This window comes from Ixodes scapularis, unplaced genomic scaffold, assembly GCF_016920785.2.
Source record: "Ixodes scapularis isolate PalLabHiFi unplaced genomic scaffold, ASM1692078v2 ptg005291l_1__unscaffolded, whole genome shotgun sequence".
NCBI classification, from domain to species: domain Eukaryota; kingdom Metazoa; phylum Arthropoda; class Arachnida; order Ixodida; family Ixodidae; genus Ixodes; species Ixodes scapularis.
This window is the reverse complement of record NW_024610449.1, coordinates 9,715-30,113: the sequence shown is the minus strand read 5'-3', so window position 1 is coordinate 30,113 and position 20,399 is coordinate 9,715. Positions and strand designations below refer to the sequence as shown.

The following is a 20,399-nucleotide window of genomic DNA, read 5'->3' as shown; positions in this document are numbered from 1 at the left end:
AGGCAAAGTGCAAGCCTACTGGAAAGTAATTTTGGGATAAAAAACTTCCACTTCAAACTTCAAGCTTCATCTCAGTTGACGTCTCTAACAAATGTGAAAAATGTATTCCAGTATCAGTATTTCTGTATTTGTATTTCTGCCCTCCCTAAAATGTATTCCTGTATTTGTATTTCTAAATACCTTTTGCCACTATTAGAAATGTATTTCTGATATGAATCGCGATACATTTTTACAGATGTATTTTAGTATCAGTATTTTGGCTACTTTTTTTAATGCATCTCAGTATTTGTATTTCCAAATACATTTTTTAGTATTTCTGCCCAACCCTGCAACAGGGAAACTCTTTTAACATGAGCATCATGGGCTGTAACATGCACACATAAACTAACTATAGTGTCTCATTTACTAGGCAATTACTAGTGTTGATAATGGGGCTAGTTGGTAATCCATAACAGCAAGTTCAGCGCAAAAGACGAGGACAAGGAAAGGACGTAATCAAGCATCGCGTGTGCGTCCCTTTTAGACTTGTATCTTTTATCTGTAAACTAGAGAGTTTTAGCTGTTCTAAAACCATTCTCCTGACCACTAAGCTCTTGGTAGCACAACATGAGTCAAACATTCCTTACTTGTATGGGACAATTATTGGTGTCGAGGAGCCATTTTTATCTGAAAATGGCTTCAGTAATTGAGCAGCTCGACATTGTTGATGCGCAGTCCCAGGATGCGGCAGCCAGCCAAAACCTCCCGCTCATATTTCAGGCTTGGTTTAGAATCTAGATCCTAGAAGGTGGTACATATTTTAGAATTTTTGTCTTTTGCAGTTTTGCCATCAAGGAGGAGCTGGTGTCGGTAATGCAGAACAAACTCGACGATGCGGTCCTCGAAGTGTTGACGACCACATTGGGGCGGAATCGCTCGTGCAACCTCACGCTGGACGATGTCCAGGTTGGAATCTTACCCTCCCCTTTAAGTTGGCACAATTCATTGTCTTGCTTCAGCTCGTCATCAGCTCTTCAGCTTGAAATTCCTTCTGACACGCTTTAAACGGAATTACCATGAAATAGCGATCAAGTGTTCGTCTATAAGTTGGAAATAATAGATAAAAATTGGGATAGGTGCTTGTTAGTATGTTTGAGAGTAGAAAAGTGGAAAGGGGCACATGGTTGTGTAGGCTCTTGTTTTAACTGATGAAACGCTATGGGCCTCGAGATTGAGCTAGAGGTGGCGCTACGGTCGCGCTATCATCATCATCAAAGCGGGGATAGGAGAACGGCCGCCCCATAGGCTCTCCACCGTTCGCGCGCGAGATGGCGTATATTCTTGCGTTTATTTTGTCGCATACTATCGGTGGGAAAACAATTCTAGCGGAAAAGGATGCGGTACTGTTCGGTGCTTCAGTGAAGATCGAATCGTGTTGCCAGCGTGCGACCTAAATTTATATAATCGCTTGTGTGGGTGCGTCGTCTGCTCTAGGCAGACGTTGGAAAGCATGGATCACCACGACTGATGCCTGTCTCTGGCTGAACTAGAGTATTTATGTTAAATACTTGTTTCTTTTAAAATGGATGTATCGGTTCATCAACATGGCAATGAAAAAAAAAAAAAAAAATTCCAACCCAGATGACATAATACTGGTACTGTGGGCTGTGAAATCGCAGCTTCTATGTTTTTTCTAACTTCTAGCTCTTGCAGTAATATAAATATTTAGAATGAAGATAAGTTAGCGCTGTATTGGAAATTACCATGCTATTGAGTTCCTCTGCCCTTTCACTGTGCCATAGTGTGGGTAAGTTTTTTGGAGGTGAACAAATCTACTGCGTTGCGATGAAAAGAGTGTGTCTCTTCTAGGTTAAGATCTGCAAACTGCACGGTTGGCACGACAACTGAAACAAGTGAAACAAACTGTTCTAATATATCTGCCGTGACTGTAATAAACGAGTGTAACCGAGATGCTTTTCTCGGGAGTGTGGGATCACCCGCTTCAATTTTCTTCGTGAGGGCCGCGAATGTGAAGAGGCTAATACTATACATTTATGGCTAAATAATCTTGTATTCCAACACAGTAGACTCTGAAACCCCAACAAACGACGCGCCCCACGACACAGACAGCAACAGTCGAAGTGATACTCTTTTACTGATGAGGGCTAGCGACCTTCACGAGACTTTCCGATCACCCTCCGCCCTCATCTAACGTATATCGGAACTGGGCAGTTCATCGATTAACTTTCAGATTATTGAAGTGATGCTTTCATTGCAATTTTTTTGTCGGTTAATTGGAGTCTTGTGCTGGAGAAAGTCAACAAGGAGTAAAAAATGCCTGCTTTAATATTTTTGACGTCTTTATTTCTTTTGTGACACAGGCTTGCACGGTAAACCACTTCAGCATGCTTGTCATTTCACCGAGGGTGATTATACTGTTTAAATAATAACTTAAAAAATACTTCATTTTAAAAGGCTTCCCGTGTTGATATGTATGTAGGACTCAGAACGTGAAGTTTAGAATGGGAATGCAATATGCCATTTATGACATAGTAAAACCAGTAAAATAAATGTGTTGTTTTAACGTCTTTTACGCAATATGACAGGCGAAAAATCAACATACGGATTTATTGATTGATTAGTCTATTAAAGGTTAGCGATCAGTCGAGTTAATTTTCTAATCAAACCACAGACCCACTAAACATTCAATGCTTTATGAAAGCCACGGTTTGTGCGAGATAACAAAAATACGTGGGATTTTTTTTATGGAAGCTTCCGACTTAATAATAATCGTTTTGCTGAATTTCTACGCATGGGAAACGATACAACACAACCTTTAGTAAGAAGAGACGGCAACAAAAACAAAAACATTTAATAAGGAATCTCAAGCTCAGCCTGAAACCGGCTTGCGTCGTCGAGATCCATGCTTCTGAACGTGCGCCCGTAGCAGACGACGCACGGCGGTATCCCCGCTTTCGCGCGTTTCCAATTTCGTCCGCACGGGTGGCGACACGGTTCGATCTCGAGGCGAATAACAGTGGGGGGTGTCTGGCAGAAGCTCTAATCTTTAAGGTAGCCACGCTGCTCGAGTCAAACCTGCTTTGCGCCAGTGGTCTCTCATCAAGATTTGCCACCTTGCACCGGCGCATGTACGTAAAACTTTACTGCCTTGAACCGGATTCTGGCAAAAGCAACTGACGTGAAGAAATAGCTCGGTTAGCTCAGAAGTTTGTTGAGGTGTATGCTTGATATGTCCTTTGCCTATATTTCAAATGTGGGGGTGGGCGCTTATTGCGACATGGGTGCATGCTTCATATTTTACGGGTAGGACAAAGTGCTTTCTTTCGGAATGCGGAAGCTTCAGAATTTAGTCTTTCTTTTGAACGTGGAGACAGGGTGTTCCAAAAAATGTGCGGGGTTCTTTTTACCGTAAAAATAAAATTATGTGTGGACACCCTCCTTTGAGAGATTGTATATTCCGTTTTTCTGGCTAAATATCTAACATAAGAATTTCGAAACATCGCCCATTCCTCGATTCCTGTCGGATGTCACGCAATGTCGGATTGGAATCGCATCAACCGCACGATGTGTGGTACCTGTACTTGTGACAAGCGACTTCATAGCGTGTTCCTCCGTTTTTTTGTCCGCGATCTGCATGCATGATATCGGTTCCCGTAACAAGCAAGTTGTTCCCTCGTGTATATATTGCATTCTGAAATGCGAATTTGCCGCGTCTGCGATCTGCGGTGTCCGTTCCCGTGACATGCGAGTGTGTAGCAGATTCCCGCGTTTTTGTCTGCAACCTGCACGCGTGGTTTCGGTCCCTGTGATAGGCAAGTTCGTAGCAGGTTCCCGCGTGTTTATTGCATCGTGCAATTTGAATCTGCGGTATCAGTTCCCCTTATCACGTGGTTTGTAGCGGGTGCCCCGGTGTTTATCCCAAATCTTTTTATAAAGTTTTCTTGTGACATTGTTAAAGATAGCCTGTCCCATGTTTTTCACTATTTATCTCTTAATTTTGGTCGGGCATTGTTACAGGATTTTATGCTATGCATCACCAACTGCTCATTCTCCGCCAAAATGTAACACTAGCAGTCTGAACCTGATGCCAAAGTTCCAGAGCCATCTGTTACTTTGGTAAAAAGTTATAAGTGATTTCCTGAAATCTTCGAGGGGAAAATGGCAGCCGATGGAGCCCTTGAATACATGGAACTGAGTGACGCCAGTTACCAAGAACGGGCTTTATTTTCCCATTGAAATTTTCAGAAAATTGCTTATAACATTTGAATAAGGTAACAGTTTGTTCCAAAACTTTAGCATCTGGTTCGAACGGCTAGCACCACATTTGGGCAAAGAAAGTATGAGCGTTCAATAATGCAGTGTTTACTTTTTAATAAAAAAAATAAAAAAAATTTTTTTTTTGGAGAGGGGTGGGTTATTTTTCAAAGTTCTGTCTTTATTTGTCATGTTTTGTGTGTGTCCTCTTGTGTTCTGCACATCTAAGAGTCATTTCTGTTGCAACTAGCAGTGAATGGCGTAATTTCTGGGATGGCCACCCCCGCGCTGACTGCACGCTCTAACGCCCATTCCCTTTCTTGCACAGTTCATCCAGAAGCCCCAGCGGGAGCCGACGCTGCAGCTGTACTGCACAGTGCAGGCGCAGCTGCTGCCCTACCTGCAGGCCATGATGGAGTACCTGCGCCAGGACCTGCACAACTTTCTCTACACCCCCAAGTACACCGACCCCAAGCCAGAGAACCACTTCAAGGTCGGGACGAGAACAGGCTTCTTAAATGTGACGGCATTTCCGAGCGAACCCCGTGCGTTTTTGTGTATGTCCTTCGGTTTGCGTCTGTTGCATACCTAGTTAAATAGGCCCTACGCAAAACTGCTCGGTGGTTTGACAACACTGAGAATGTCTTCATTTTAATGTGCGTGGTGTGGTGCATGTTAAAGACCCCAGGCTAGTGATTGTACTTCACTGGCTAAATTTCTCGTCTACAGCTAGGAGACAAGTCGCTTGTTAAGGCAGACTAAGTTCTAGGCTGTATATAAACGTGCACACACCCGAATTTTCTTTTAATGTTGCCAAACGTTGTTGGTATTAAAGCACAATGGAGGTGTAGGAGACAACCATACGTGCACCATGCGATGGCGTGCAGCTGTGTTTTCCACCTTCCGTCTATGAAATGTGGATGAACAGTTTAAACAAGCCACTGCAACTTCTGACGAAACGATTGGAGGCTTGTGTACGTTGGCGACAACCTCGTTGAACTAGTGGAGAGCATCCTACGCCTTCCCTGTGGAAGCTCACATACTGCGGTGCGGTTTGAATGCGATCATACGGTTCGGTCGCGAGCGTTAGTCGATCTGTCTTCCCTCGGTAGCTGAGGGCCCTTGGCACACATCCATTTCTCTAAGTGGGGGCAGAAAACAGCGAGCTAATGACGACACATTCTCCTCGCACAGCTCAAACCTTCCGCGTCAGCCTCTTGACCGTTGGCCCGTGCGATCACATCCAGATCGCTCCTGCCATTGTACTTGCATAATAGTAGTTTGTATGTGTGGAACACAAAATTATCAAAAATTCATGTCATTCCTCTCTAGACTTCGCGAGTGTCAATGTTTTCACAAGAGCGGGGGCTAGTCTGTCGAAAACTCGACCGCAATGTCACCCAGCACGGAGGAAATAGTGACTATTTTTTGTGCCCTTGCAACGCAGTAAGAGCCACTACTACACCTGCTCGTTCATCCATTTAGGTAGACTCCATGTAACTGTGAGAGCACAATGCCCCGCACACCGTTATAGACACTCCGCGTGCCTGCGAGCACCCAGTCTGGTGGACAAGCAACACGAAGCGATTTCACGCACTGCTTCTTCGGTACTTTCTGTCCGCTTCGTTTACTGCCGAGAAAGCAAACTTCGTGTCACAAAGCTTGTTTCCATCACTGTTTGTGATTCCGCGTTGTTTGCACGACGGTACGCAGTGGTTTACGGGCACTTTGCTGGCAGCGAACGTAACAGTCGCATGCGCACGCAGACCCGACCGGCGCTCTGCCTTTCGCCGACACTTAAAATGGTGGGCGAGCTTCTTTTTGCGTTCACCAGATGGTGCAGCTAATTTCGCATAAGGTCTATTATGCATACAGAGGGTTTTGCAAAGGGAGTATGTACACAGGTATATGCATACAGGGTGTAATGCTTCCAACGAAAATGATATGATTGGGGTCCCGTACTTTCAAGGTTTATTTATTTATTTATTTTTTTTTTTTTTTCGAATTGGGTGCATTTTTTGGGGCTCTAACATTGGCCACCGATTCGGTGTCGGACGAAAATTGGGGTTTATCGGGCATTATGTTTAGGAAAATAGGACGTGGGGCACGGGATTACCCCACCTGAGTGGAACGTCTGCGTGACCCAAAAGCCTCAGAAAACGTCTTCGTACCGAAGAAACAAAAAGGAAATGAGCTGAGGTGTGTGGTTCCGAAGCGAGGAGAAGCCTTGTGGACGGTTCATTGGGGGGCAGTGTTTGTGGTCAACACTAGATAAAGCTGTAAAAAATTTTCTTCCCATATGAAGCTTGAGTTTTTTTTGTTTGTTTTTTTATTCAAGGACGGCCCTGATATTTTGGGGGTCTATCGGTTTTCTCAGATTTTGATAAGAACGGCTCGGGGGCTAATTTTCGGGGGTTTATCGGTATTTATTGAAAAGGCGAAAATTTCAGATATAATATGTTAGCTCTTGAAAGGCAAGTACAGTTACCGAAGGTTTTATTATGTTGATATACATATCGTAAGAGAGAAACATTTGAATTGCAGTGAGAAGGAGACAGTTGGATCAGATAATTATGTGGATTATTTTTAGACGTAGTAGAAAACTTTGTTAATGCAGACGAAAAATATTCTCAGAATTTCAACACCAGCTCCTAAGCAGCGTAATAAGAAAACATTTCTGCAACTGCTTACTCTGCAATATCGGTGACAAACTTTTTTTTTTTACAGCGGAGCTGTTAAGGCTCGTTCACACTCTTGCAACCGAGTACGACCGAGAGCGACAAGACCAGTTTTTAAGCCTCTTACGGTGTCTTAGAACCAGCTCCGCAGCAGCGCATCCGGTCCTATGAGACATCGCAAGAGGCTTAAAAGCCGGTCTGGTCTCGCTCAGCCTTACTTGGTTGCATATGTGTGAACGGCGCTTAGTTCCCCAGTATCATGTTCATCAGCTAACAAATGATGACACGAAACTTAGGACAGCTACTGCCATCTAGGAACGACGACAGCAATCAGACAACCGGCTTGCCGGTTGTCTGGTTGCCGCCATCGCTCATGGATGGCGCAACCTTTCCAGCCTTTCCACTCTGGCTTGCCGACTTGCGGCCGGCCATTACTTCATTCCCACCATGGTACAGCTTCGCTGGTCTTCCTTCTTCACCAGAGTAGAAAGGCTGAAAGGTTTTACAGCGGAGCTGTTAAGGGCTAGTTCCCCCAGTTTGGTGTCCGGTACCAAACAAATGTCGACACAAAACTACGCAACACTCTGGACAGCTACCGCTATCCATGAGCGACGGTGGCAACAAGACAACCAATCTGGTTGCCGCCGTCACTCATAGATGGCGGCAACCTTTCCAGCCTTTCTGTCGAGGTGCGCGATGGTCCCGTGGTTGCTGTCGTTATTGTCCTTTCCCCGCGACGCCCAAGAGAGACATTGAAGCATTCATGATGGACGTCTTCGACTGGGTCGTGCTCAGCGACGACACGTCTGCCGTAGTGACCGGTGACTTTAACGTTGACATTGTACGCCAGGAGGGAAAGTGGTTCACTTCGTTTATGCCCGAGCACTTCGGGCTTGCGTGTGTGAACGAGCCTACGGTGCCCGCGACCAGGCATCGGACGTGTATAGACTTCGTCTTCACGAAGAACGTGCCTGCCGTCAGCGTACACCCTATGGCAGTGCACCAGAGCAATCACAAGGCCATGGTCGCTGGGGTCACAAAACAAATAACAACCCGGAATCGTCATATATATGTCCGATTCTTTAATCCTTCAAATAACCAATTGCCCAATAACACCTTATTTTTTACATTTATAGAATACTTGGATTCCCACCATGGTACCAGCTTCGCTTCTCTTCCTTCTCCACCAGAATGGAAATGCTGACAGTTTTTTTTTTGTTAAGACCTAGTGCAGTTAGACACGGATGATATGTATCCAGAATGGAATTCTGTTCAGGACCCTGTCAACGTTCATTATGTTTTGGGTTGTATTTAAATTCCCCATCAAGTGTCCTCAACGTGTTTTTTTCCTTTTTTTTGTGCAGCCCTACGTTGAGCACCCTGCTCACGCACTGTGCCACAAGGATGAAGATGTCTTCCTCTTCATCCGCTTCAAGCAGGGAACGCCGAGCAACGGTCAGACTTCTCTCATTTCCCCCAACGACAGGGGTTTTCTAATTTCGATTCCCCCAAGCCTGTATGGGTACTTTGCAACAAACGTGCAAAAAATAGTGCATCTGAAGTTATACCAGGAATCGGAGGACCGTGATACTGTTGGAGCAGTCAATAAAGTCGCTTCAAGCAACAGTAATGCTCACGAGGTGATGTAGGTACAATCTGAATAAATAGATGATGTGTGATATTTTTAAAAATTATTTAAGTTGAAATTTTGAGTTACGGAACTGACCATAATTACTAATTAATTTAATCGGAAACTTTTTCATCTGGTTCGGACCACTAACGCTTCATTTGGACGGAAAACAAGCGTTCGGTGACGCATAGTTTAATTTTGTGGCAAAAAAAACAAACTCTGTAGACTTTTTTTTGCGACACCCCGTAGATGAAAGTACAGTCAAATCTCGTTAATTCGAACTCTCTTTATTCAAACTTCTGGATAATTCAAACTAACATGCAAGCCCCATACTATGCGTCTCTATGGGAGGAAACTCCCAGTAATTCAAACTTTGCTTTATTCAAACAAATTTTCGGTCCCCCTCGAGTTTGAATTATTGAGATTCGACTGTAAACTGAATTTAAATCTAAAATAATGCACATCAGAAGATTTGCTTCAAGGTCCCTCCGTCGTGTTGCTTGTGCAGGTATTGCCTGCATCATCCTGTCGATGGTGGACGCCCAAGGCCGCCCCGTCCAGTTCCTCAGCTGCCCGCTTCCCAAGGCAGGGGCCTTCAGCGGCACCGAGGCCCCCACAGAGTTCAAAGACGTCTCATTCCTCTCGCACGAGCAGGTCAGCGAAGTCGGCGCCGACGGCACGCCCGGTGAGTTCTTGCCAGAGCCGGGAGGTTTGCCAGTCTCCATTGACTGCGTCACGTCCATTATGAGCCTCTCGTCTTTTTGAGGTAGGGTGCAAAAACAAAGAAGTTGCACAAGTGTCGTCAATACCGTCGTTAAACCTAAACTCTGGATTAGCTCTCGATACTGTTTGTCCCACTGAATACCGTATTTACTCGCATAATAAACACACTTTTTTTCACAAAAAATTTACATATTTGGGGGAGGGGGAGGGGGGGCTTTCATTACACAGGGTAAACTTTTGCGTTTACACACTTCGTGCAAATGTAATACCGTATTTACTCGCATAATTTGCGCATACGCGTAATTTGCGCACCCCTAACTTAAGGCCCAGATTTCCAGAAAAATAAAACTTGCTCGCGTATTTTGCGCGCGCCCTGCACCGTTCTGCGCCAGCTCGCCAGTTGTTTCCAGACGCCCCACGGGCGCGCAAGCTAAGCTGTGGAAATTCCGCGCGGCCGTGAGAGGAGTGAGAGAAAGGTGCGACTCTGCGCTTCTCTGCAAGAACTACAAGACGCGCGTGCGAGCCGCTGGCTCAATGCTGCGAGGTGGTTGGCCTGCAGGGGAGCATGACGTCACGCTGAGATTCTCGGATGTGGGAACTGTCATGTGGTGTGTGGTTGCGGTCGAGTGGCGCGAAGTCTGCGACGCCAAAGCGCGTGCTTTCCATTGTTCGGATTGTGTGGTTCAAGTTTGACGCCGTCAACGGTTTTCTCGACGATTGCTCTTGCGACGGGTTACAATAACTATACAGCGAAGTTGAAACTCCTCGTGATCAAGTTTGCTGAGGAAAATGGAAACCACGCAGCTGCCAGGCAGTTTAGGGTGAGTGAGAGCCACATACATTATTGGCGAAGACAGAAGTCGCAACTGGCAAGTGCAAGACTGGGAAGAACGGTCTGCGAGTGGGTTCTCAGCGTGGGACATGGTCTCTCCCAGCATTGCCGAGTTGAGCTTCAAGAAGGCGGGACTATCAAACGCGCTCGACGGAACTGAAGACGATGCTATTTGGAACGCGAGTGACGACGACATTCACGACAATCGCAGCCATGGTACCGAGTGCGAGAGCTCCACCAGCGACTCGGAGTAAACAAGGCAAATGCGTTTTGTAAAATAAAAAAAAAATAAAAAACTTTTGCCGTTTGTATACGTGTATTTTTATATACATTACAGCCTTTGCAGATGTGTTATTTGGGATGTGCTCGCGTAATTTGTGCACCCCCTTTCTGATGACAGATATTTTTAAAAAAAAGTGCTCAAATTATGCGAGTGAATACGGTATTAGGTGCCAATATGACACAACAAGGTATTGTGGCACGTCTCCAATGACGGAGGCGCACCCACGGCTGGTCGGGCACGCCACAATAACCGTGCTTTATAAATAGCAAACCCTTTTAGAGCGCTTTCGGGGTGCCTTTTGCTGAAGGAAAAGCGCCCTACAAAGCTCACTCAGCACGAAAAGCAACACAACCATTCTTAGGCGATGTATATTGCTAGTATCCGGCGGGCATGCTCAGGTATAATCCGCGACTATGCGTATAAGAGCTCCTACAAAGTCCAACCTTTGACCGCAGAAGTAGCTCGCATGGATCAAGTTTCGTTCACGGAGACAAGAACTCCTACGAAGTCTAACCTTCGACCCCCGAACCCCGCCCGCACGGATCAAGTTTCGTTCACGGAGAGGCTACCAGACACTCCCAGCCTACAGCAGAGCGTGCACCTCGCTGTGCTGTTCTGTTGCGGATTAATTTAACACATTTACCCGGAGTATGTGAAATTAGGCCTAACCACTTTCACGATTTCACTGTCCGAAAGTGGACCACAGAGAGCGGCTTGTTTGTTGACATCAATGCATCCGATAGGTGAAGAATGTCCGGGGCTCGGCAATCCCTCGACCCAAGCTTCGTCAAATGTGCACGACACTCGATTTCACGGTTGATCACCTCCGTAAGTACCGCAACTACGCACTTGCGGCCATTACGAGAGTAGCCTGACTTTGGGTTGACTTGGCTTGACTTGGCCTGACTTGGCCTGACTGCTTGACGGCAAAAGAAAACTGGCGTGGTGGCTTGCTTAATTAGACGCAATTTGAGACTCTAGGATTCGAAAATTGGAGATGCATTGATTACGGGAGGGAAAAAAAAGTCAAAATATTGATGCGCATTGTGGGGGGTGCGTTTATTATGCGAGGAAATACCGTAGTCGCAGATTTCGCCGACTTCAATATGTCCAGGTTTAGGACTCCGGACACACAATGGCTATCGGATTTGAAAGAAATGTAAAGAAATGGCCAACCATATTTTGATCTATCAATCAAAACCATCATTTGCAGAATTTAAAAATTATACTAATTTATTTAAAAATAAATTAGTATCTCTAATTAACTTATTCATTCCATATAGGTCCGTTAAAACAAATTCTTTGTCTCCATGGTTTAATGTAACACTTAAGCGCCTTAACAACAAAAAGAAACGTTTGTTTCGTTCTGCAAAGCTTTCTTGTAGTGACGCACGTTGGGAAATCTATCATGCAGCTGAGGATGCGTATAAACTAGCTATCAAGGACGCTAAACTAACATTTTTTAATGTGACCTTACCCTCCATGTTACTGACCAGTCCTAAACAGTTTTGGCGTATTATGAATAATAACAAAACGAACGATATATCGCTCACTAATAATGGTGTTGTTATTCCAAATGACCAGTGTGCCTCCATCTTAAATGACATTTTTGTAAAAGCGTTTTGTGTAGATGATGATTGCTCCCACCCTGTGTACCCTAATTATAACTTTTTGCCCATGGATCCTCTTGTGATTGACTATGACGGAATTTTAAATTTGATTGATAACTTAAAAACATCTTCGTCTTTTGGAGTAAACAATGTCACCTCCACACTCCTTAAGAATACTAAAAATTATGTTGCAATTTACCTTTTTAAGATTTTTGAGCAATCTCTTGCATCTGGTGTATTGCCTGAAGAGTGGAAAATAGGGAAGGTGATTCCACTCCATAAACAGGGCGATAAACAGAGTCCTCTTAACTATCGCCCCATTTCCTTAATCAGCACACCTTGTAAAATTTTAGAGCACATAATTTTCACTCATTTGGTTAACTACTTGGACTCTAATTCCTTCTTTTCTCCATCCCAACATGGTTTTCGTAAATCTCTTTCATGTGAGACCCAACTACTGACCTTCACTAATGATGTACTTTCCATACTTGACCGTGGATCCCAGATTGACTGTGTTTTTTTAGATTTCTGCAAAGCTTTCGACAAAGTTCCTCATAAACGTTTACTTTTTAAACTCAGTCAACTCAATCTCGATCCTAACGTGCTGTCCTGGATTACATGTTTTTTAGCTAATCGTTCTCAGTTCGTTCTTGCTAACAATGTAAATTCTTCTATCAAACCTGTTACTTCTGGTGTACCGCAAGGGTCTGTTTTGGGGCCCCTGTTGTTTTTAATTTACGTAAATGACTTACCACTGTGTGTATCATCATCGATTAGCCTCTTTGCTGATGATTGTGTAATTTATCGAGAAGTCACTAATACTACTGACATCGAACTTCTTCAAAATGACTTACAAGCTGTGGCTGATTGGTGTGATTTGTGGCAAATGTCCCTTAATACTAACAAATGTAAAGCGATGACTATCTCCCGTCGAATTACTATATCTCCTACTTACTCAATCGTTGAAATTCCTCTTGAAACTGTACCATGCTATAAGTACCTTGGGGTGCACATCACTTCTAACATGTCATGGAAAACTCATACTGACCACATTATCGCCAACGCTAACTCCATGCTTGGTTACCTAAAAAGAAACTTTAGGTTAGCCCCAGTGTCCCTAAAACTACTAATGTATAAAACCCTTGTCCGTTCCAAACTAGACTATGCAGCAGCAATCTGGGATCCTGGTCTCTCAACTCTCGTGACTGATCTTGAAGCCCTACAGAATCGCGGTGCCCGTTTTATATTTACTAACTATCATCGCACATCTAGTGTCTCAACTATGAAAACTAATTTATCACTTCCTGCTCTTTCATTACGCCGGAAAATATCTCGTTTGTGTCTTTTTTATAAAATTTATCATTCCAATACTTCGCTAAAAAACAAACTAATGTTAAATCCTGTTTTCATCTCGCCGCGCGTAGATCATCAATTTAAAGTCGGAATTCCTCATTGCATTACCTCAGCCTATTATAACTCTTATTCCAAGGACATCTTCAGAGTGGAATCGCCTTCCCGCGCAATTAGTAAACATACCATCCTTTGACTTGTTTAAAAATGCGTTGACTACTTACCTATGTTAATATTTCTCTTTGTTTGTTTGCCTTGTTTTATACATTTCTTAATTTGCTTGCACATTTTTTTTTTTTTTTTTACATTTTTCGTGCTTGGCTTTTAGTGTTTGTATATTGTTTGTGTTCCAAATTTGTCTTGTACCACTCCCCTCTGTAATGCCCCAGGGCCTTGAGGGTACTTAAATAAATAAATAAATAAATAAATTGAGATGTACGAGAAACGGTGTGCTTTTATAACGTTTTATTATTTGTACCCTCCGATTAACCATGCAACGCCGCGTAATTTGACGTCGTGCAATGTGGTCATGGGACGTCTTGGTTTTAAATTACTTACGGTGTCAAGTAACGTCACATCACAGGCACAGTGTAGTGCGACACCGTGGCATCGTGTGGTACAGTCATGCGACCGTGCCTCCAGGCGCGTCCTGCTCATGGGGATGCACTGCGGCCTTTGTTGCGCGGCCACAGGTCCGATGGCGATGATCCGCTTCCAGCTGTGGTGCCTGGGTAAAGACTATGTGGACCAGCTGGTCCGCAGGATGCAGAGCGCGGTGCAGCATGCCTACTGGGACGTGCTCATGGAGTACCAGTTGCTCACCTGCCCCGTGTTCCAGGAGCCCCACGACGAACCCGCCTGCTTCAGCGAACCCCCGACGCCTGTCAAAGGTAACAGGTGCTGCGAGGTTCACGTGAAACGCGACGGCATTTGCCGGGCCAGCTCTGGCGCTTCCGTGTCCAAGCCTGGGAAATAGCATCGATGGTGTGTGCAGCGCAGAGTGTGTAGTCGCCGATTGCATGTGGACTTTGGTGTGGTGTCACGTAACATTATTAAGTCGGGTGACGCCATACGTCATGTGACACTGATGTCACGTGACATAGTCTGACACTGCGATGTTACGTACCACAGTGAGGTCGCATGGCACTGTTACAGTGCAATCCACTTATAACGATAGTGAGAAAACCCGAAATTTAAATTGTTATAACCGATTATCGTTGTATCTGGACCAGAAACTGATCATTTCCAGTCTAGAAGCTCTAGAAACTGATCGTTATGGGTGGTACATTGTTCTATGTGATATCGTTATAAGTGGATTGCACTGTATAACCCGACACTGCGAGGTCATGTGAAGTAACGTCACTTGAGGTCTTTTCGCAACTTTGTGACGTGACATAGTGACATCACATGACGTCATGGTTAGTTTGCAGTGTGATTGTGCATATTCTGTTTGCAACAAAGCGTGCAACGCTGTCGCTGCAGTTCATTTGCAAAACATGATATAAAACCTTTTCTCTTTTTTTTACTTTTTGCACAGTGTGATGTTTAAATATCTTGAGCTGAATTTTGTTCTTGTCTTTCTCCGCTTTGGCACATTTGGCATGCAGTGCGGCGGACGGGTCGTGTGGTGGCAGAGCAGGTACGGGACAAGCCGTTCCTTTTTGGGATGTTTGCATCGCGGACAAAGGAGATGTCGTCGTCGGTGCCGGACATGACTGAGAGGATCAAGTCGCCCAAGGAAACGTCCACCGAGTTCAATGTGAGTGCCCCCTTTTCTATTGGCACGATGTGCCAACCTTCATCTTTTGGCTCATCCAGCTTTGCCTGCATCTTTTGCCATAGCTAGACCATTTAGAGTGGGAGCTCTTTAAGTGAAACATGGAAGTACCAGCAAAACTGTTTCAATTAGCAGAAGTTCTCAGCAGAAATAAGAGAGAATGTGCAGCTGAACCGGTGAACTTCCACTTGGCACACACAAAGGTCTCGAAACCTTTGTATGTACCTGTCTGTATGTGTGTATTGTCCCCCGTTTTGTTCCTAGGTCTTGGCTTTTCAAGACGTAGAAGACTACTTTGAAGACATGGGAAATCCAACATGGATTTTGCCATTTTTCCTACATCAAAACTTCCGCATTGGAGTGCCCAAAGTTTCTGTCTGCTAGCGGCTCGGCTCCTTTCTGTTGCATGTTTTGGACGCTAGGCACCATGAAGTTCTGATGCCACGGTTGTCAGTAAACTGCTGTTCCTGTAGTCACACACGTTTTCACCCCGTCTTACAGTTCTCGGATGCACTGTTCAACGAAGCGGGGCCTTCGGTGCCAACAACGATGCACCTGAGCCCGGGGAGGTCGCTGGACGCAGAGTCTGCGCCGATGGACGACTGGGCCACCGCTGGCGCCAAGAAGCTGAATCCCGCTTTCCATCAGGCCGTTCGCTCGTTCTTGGAGGGCGGCGTCGCAGTCGGCGAGTTTCCCGTCTTCTGCTCTTTTTCTCCGGCAAACCATATCCCACAAAATTCTGTCGTAATGCCAAAACGTTGGCCATGTCGGATTTTAAGTAGAAGTAACCATGTGCACCGCACCTTTAGACAGAAGTTTTAGACAGTGGGGTGAAGCTCTAGGTGAGAAATTTGGTCAATGTATCATTGTGCGGTCGTGAAAGATCCCAGGCTAGCAGTGGTGCTGCACTGGCTAAATTTCTCATCTACAACATAGACACCAGATGCCAGCTGGGGCTGATTAACTTCACCCTGTACAAACATTTGCAATAAATCCCCGAAGCATGTCTTGACCACATCAAATTGGGATCTGTAGGTAGTTGAATGCTAATTGGGAAGAGATTCGAAAATGGGTTTAGCCGATCTGAAAGTTCACTTAAAACTTTCATTGAATTTGAGCATCCGATGTTGCTGTCTCAGTGGCTCTAAAGCAAAGCGTCAGCCTATGAATCAGCAGAAACTGGCCGAGGTGCCTGTATTCAGTTTGGGGCAATGTGGGTGCCGTGCAACCAGAATTTCGGTTCTGCACTCTCATATCTCTTTTTTCTCAAAGGGGTAGCTTGGTGGTGAAATATTGAGAGGGTAGCTTTGTCTCTGGAGCATACTTTAACCAATTTTTAAGTGTGACGGGTTGTCTTAATACGAGGGGATTCTCGTTTTTATCAGGCGTTCCGAGCCTCTCCGTTCACCCGTGCACGGTGAAGGCTCGTCGGGCGATACCACTGGTCCTCAAGGAGCTCCAGCACGGGCTCAAGAACCTGGCGCCCGAGATCTCGCTTGCCATGTTTGCGGAGGAAAACTGCAAGGGAAGGCGCATCAGCCGGCACCCGGAGTTCATCAACTTCAACCCGTTGAACAAGCTGAGCATGGTAATTGCGGCTTGAGTGTTTTGTGCAATTTGAACATTTGCTCTTCGAGTGTGGTCTTGTATGTGGGCAACGCGAGGCTTGCCCAATTAAGTGGGAAAACTGAACTTGACGCTAGAAGCAAGAGCCGTTCACGTTTAAGCACTTCCGGCATTGGCTTCATATTTTGCTTATGCCTTTCCTTGTTGTCTTCATTCTTTTCGTGTTCCCTCTATCATCTGTGAACTCAGAAAGGGTGCGGAGGAAAACAATCAATACAGGTTTTCAAAAGAGATATGTCACATGTGTTGATTGCAGTGTGTTACTTTTTTTTAACGTTGTGTTTCAGTGTATTCCCCTGTCACAGTGTGTTCCAGTGCTGATTAGTGTTTTCATGTATTGCAAGTTCTCTGCAGGTTGGGGAGACCCATGCCCAAGTTTCATCCACATTAACCCCTATAAATGCTGAATTTTTTTACAGCGGAGCTGTTAAGGGCTAGTTTCCCTAGTATCGTCAGCAAATAAATGATGGCACGAAACTCTGGACAGCTACCGCCATCTATGAGCAACGGCGGCAACCAGACAACCGGCTTGTCAGTTGTCTGGTTACTGCTGGTGCTCATAGATGGCGCAACCTTTCCAGCCTTTCCACTCTGGCTTGCCAACTCGCAGCCGGCCATTACTTCATTCCCACTATAGTACAGCTTCGCCGGTCTTTCTTCTTCTCTAAAAAAAAAAAAAGGCTGAAAGCTCTTTTTTTTTTTTTTTTATTGACATTGAGAAGTGTCATTTAAAAATGTTGAATCTCTGGAGGAAAAATTAACCGTGGAAAACGAGCTCTAATTTGAAGAAAAGTAAACCCTAGAAACATGTAGCCATACTTATAGATCAAGGGCCGAGTCGGCTGCTGACGATGTTGTAACTTCCAGTTTCCCGAGAAGCACGTGGAAGGCGTGCCCCCAGGCAGCAGCCAGCGCTTCATCGTGGTTGGCCGAGACGTCGCCCAATGGCAAGCCTTCATGGGGGTGGCCAGCCTCTCCGCCTTCTTGGAGACCTCTCGCGTCACCAAGAGTAAGTCTGGTTTCTGACTGCTTCGTCGGTTTGGAAAGGCTAGGTGTAGGCTCGGTACTAAACATAGTGAAATGTAGCTTCGAGACTTTGGCGAGAGGTAGATAAAAGGAACCTTACTTGAAACCTTAAATCGCTGCTGTCACTACGCTGATTCTCGACGAAATGCATTAGCATATTTACTGCAAAGGTTCCGACTCGGCGAAGAATGGGAATTATAACCTCGCAACGGTCCGGATACTGTTGTCTTCGGAGAGCCAGTCTGTTCTCCCGGGCGTCGGCAGTTTCGGATGCAGCCACCACAGCTTCCCTCAATCGCCGCCTACGGTCCGCTACTGTTGTCTTCGAAGAGCCAGTGTTTTCTCCTGGGCGTCGGTGGTTTCGTGCAAACGACGTCGTCGCTGCACCTCAGTTTTACATTGTCGCGACGTTGTGCTTGTCGCGACGTTGTGCGTACTGGGGAAACGAAACCATGTGCCCACGCACCATCGTAAGAACTGTACGTGTCAACAGCGGCACGTCATTGGAAGCGTGTGATAAGACTCTCCCTCTTATGTAAGAGGGAAAGTGAATGTAACGAGCGAACGAACGGTGCAAAAGAGCATGGCTGAAACCGCACCGTGGCCTCGCGACACCAGTCCAGACCAAAGACATGCACCAAAGCAATAAATGCCAACGCATTTAATTCTCGTTCGCTCGACAATGTTGACAAAGATTTGGGGTCCCACAAGCCACACCGGCGAACAGCGAGACACTAGCACAAACCACACTCCATGCATGGTTTGTGCTAGTTTTTTTGTTTTTTTTTACTATTGTGCACCACAGACACTAGCCAGGGCAAAACCGAGCGCACCGCACGGGCACTACCTTATGTGGCTCTTGCACCATCCATAATGTCAGTGGGACAAGCGGAGTGCCGTCACAACCACCATGCATCACTGGAGGCAATGGGGAAGCCACAGCTGCACAACTTTCCCTGGTCAGGGGAAATTGCAAAGGAGTTGGTTCCTCTGTACTATCATTTACCCTGGCATAGCCTTCTTGAGAGAGGTGCCAAAATGAAGACTCAGAATGCAAATGAGTCATTCGATGCTCGGGACTAGAGAAGGTGCATGAAGACGAATTTGGTGTCTCAAAGAACGGTAGAAACGGCTGTTCTACTCGCATTGCTCAAGTTCATCTTGGTTCCTAATGGCTTTGAGGGGATCTTTACGAAATGGGGATAGAGCTTAGGAGTGACCAGATGCAGTATTTTGATATGGACGTGGAATCCAATGTTGCAAAAGCGAAGCCGACAGCGCATAGCAACTAATAGCAACATAGCAGAAGGCACATGGCATAGTCTTCCATGTTGCCCGCAAACAGGATGCTGCAGGCAGCCTTCAAGTGACAAGAACCAGGCAGCTGAAGGACAGATCTATTATGTTGGGGCCTTTTAAAAAATGCAGATTGTGAGAAATTAATGAAGTAAAAGGTCTTAATGTTCAAATCTATTTTTCTCAGTTTCACTTTTTTGCTACGAACTTCGCACAAAGGTTTCGCTCGACTGTAAAACTATTTCTATGCCTTGTTCGAGGCGTTTATGAACTGAAATTTTGTTGTGGAATCGGGCTTTCTACTTTTTTTTACATTAAAGGGCCCCTAAAAAGAAAAATAATGATTGTTTATACAGTCTGGTTGGGACACGAAAAAAAAAAAAAAAAAAATAAAGTTTACGCAAAAAAAAAAAAAAAATTTTTAAGGCAATATTGATGGCGAAAGATTTATTTGAAATTCTGCGTGCAAATTCCATGACGCCACGGGTAGGGGTGTGCGAATACCAAATAGTAGTTTTCTAATTGAATTAAGAAAAAAAAGCCGAATATCGAATTGAATATCGAATAGTGATTTTATTTGTAAGAAATTTTCGAAGTGTGCTGCGAATAAGATTGTTACATGTGCAGAGTAAGTGCCTGGTGCAGAATATGCATCTTGTATGGAACAAAAGCTAAAACGTAAAAAAGTTCTTGTGAAAAAAAAAAAAAAAAAAAAGCAGTTGCTGTTGGACGTTGGGTGCTAAAGATCCAATTTTATGTCGCAAACGTAATCTGTCTACCCTAAACGTCACAAAAAAAACCAAAGTTACAGCCACGCATGCCTTTTTTTCTCGTTAAAAGCACAACCTAACACCGTAATATCTCAGAAGATGGGCATTTTGCGACATTTGGTCTCCATTTTAAGGAAGAAAAAGGGCACCGGTCATTTTATTTCACATAAAGAAACAGGGGCAGTAGAGTGAAGAGGTTCCGAGCTGGCACCGGGACACAGTGCGGAGCGCAAGTTTGTCTGCTTCTTGCACACGGTTTGCAGTGATGTCATAATGCCGAGCTCCGATTGGCTCCAGTAAACGTATAGTGGGTGGACCTCAATGCTAGCTGCCTCGAGGTCTACCCACTATCCATCCATTTGGAACCAATCGGAACTTGGCGTTCCGACGTCACTGCAACCCCCGTTCAAGAAGCAGACGACTTGCGCTTCGCACAGATATAATAATACATTCCTATTGTGCCGCCTTCACATTCTCTGCTCAGGCCACAAGTCGACGCAGATGTTTGAGCCGCACCTGCTGTCGATGCCAAACCTCCTGGACG

General features: G+C 45.1%; 1 protein-coding gene across 1 annotated transcript; it reads left to right on the top strand.

The window, feature by feature from the left end:
- The first annotated feature begins 606 nt into the window (after window positions 1–606).
- On the top strand, window positions 607–17,789 carry LOC121832980 (KICSTOR complex protein SZT2-like). Its single transcript, XM_042288456.1, has 10 exons — window positions 607–713; window positions 822–945; window positions 4,583–4,747; window positions 8,297–8,387; window positions 9,071–9,247; window positions 14,053–14,250; window positions 14,968–15,119; window positions 15,639–15,822; window positions 16,523–16,725; window positions 17,631–17,789. The coding sequence occupies exons 1-10, from the start codon at window positions 607–609 to the stop codon at window positions 17,787–17,789; spliced, it is 1,560 nt and encodes a 519-aa protein (XP_042144390.1).
- Window positions 17,790–20,399: the final 2,610 nt, after the last annotated feature.

Coding starts and splice junctions, on each gene's coding strand:
- LOC121832980 (XM_042288456.1), top strand. CDS start 607: ATGAGTCAAACATTCCTTACTTGTATGGGACAATTATTGGTGTCGAGG. Junction 8,388..9,070: donor GCAGGGAACGCCGAGCAACG/GTCAGACTTCTC, acceptor TTGCTTGTGCAG/GTATTGCCTGCATCATCCTG. Junction 14,251..14,967: donor ACCCCCGACGCCTGTCAAAG/GTAACAGGTGCT, acceptor TTTGGCATGCAG/TGCGGCGGACGGGTCGTGTG.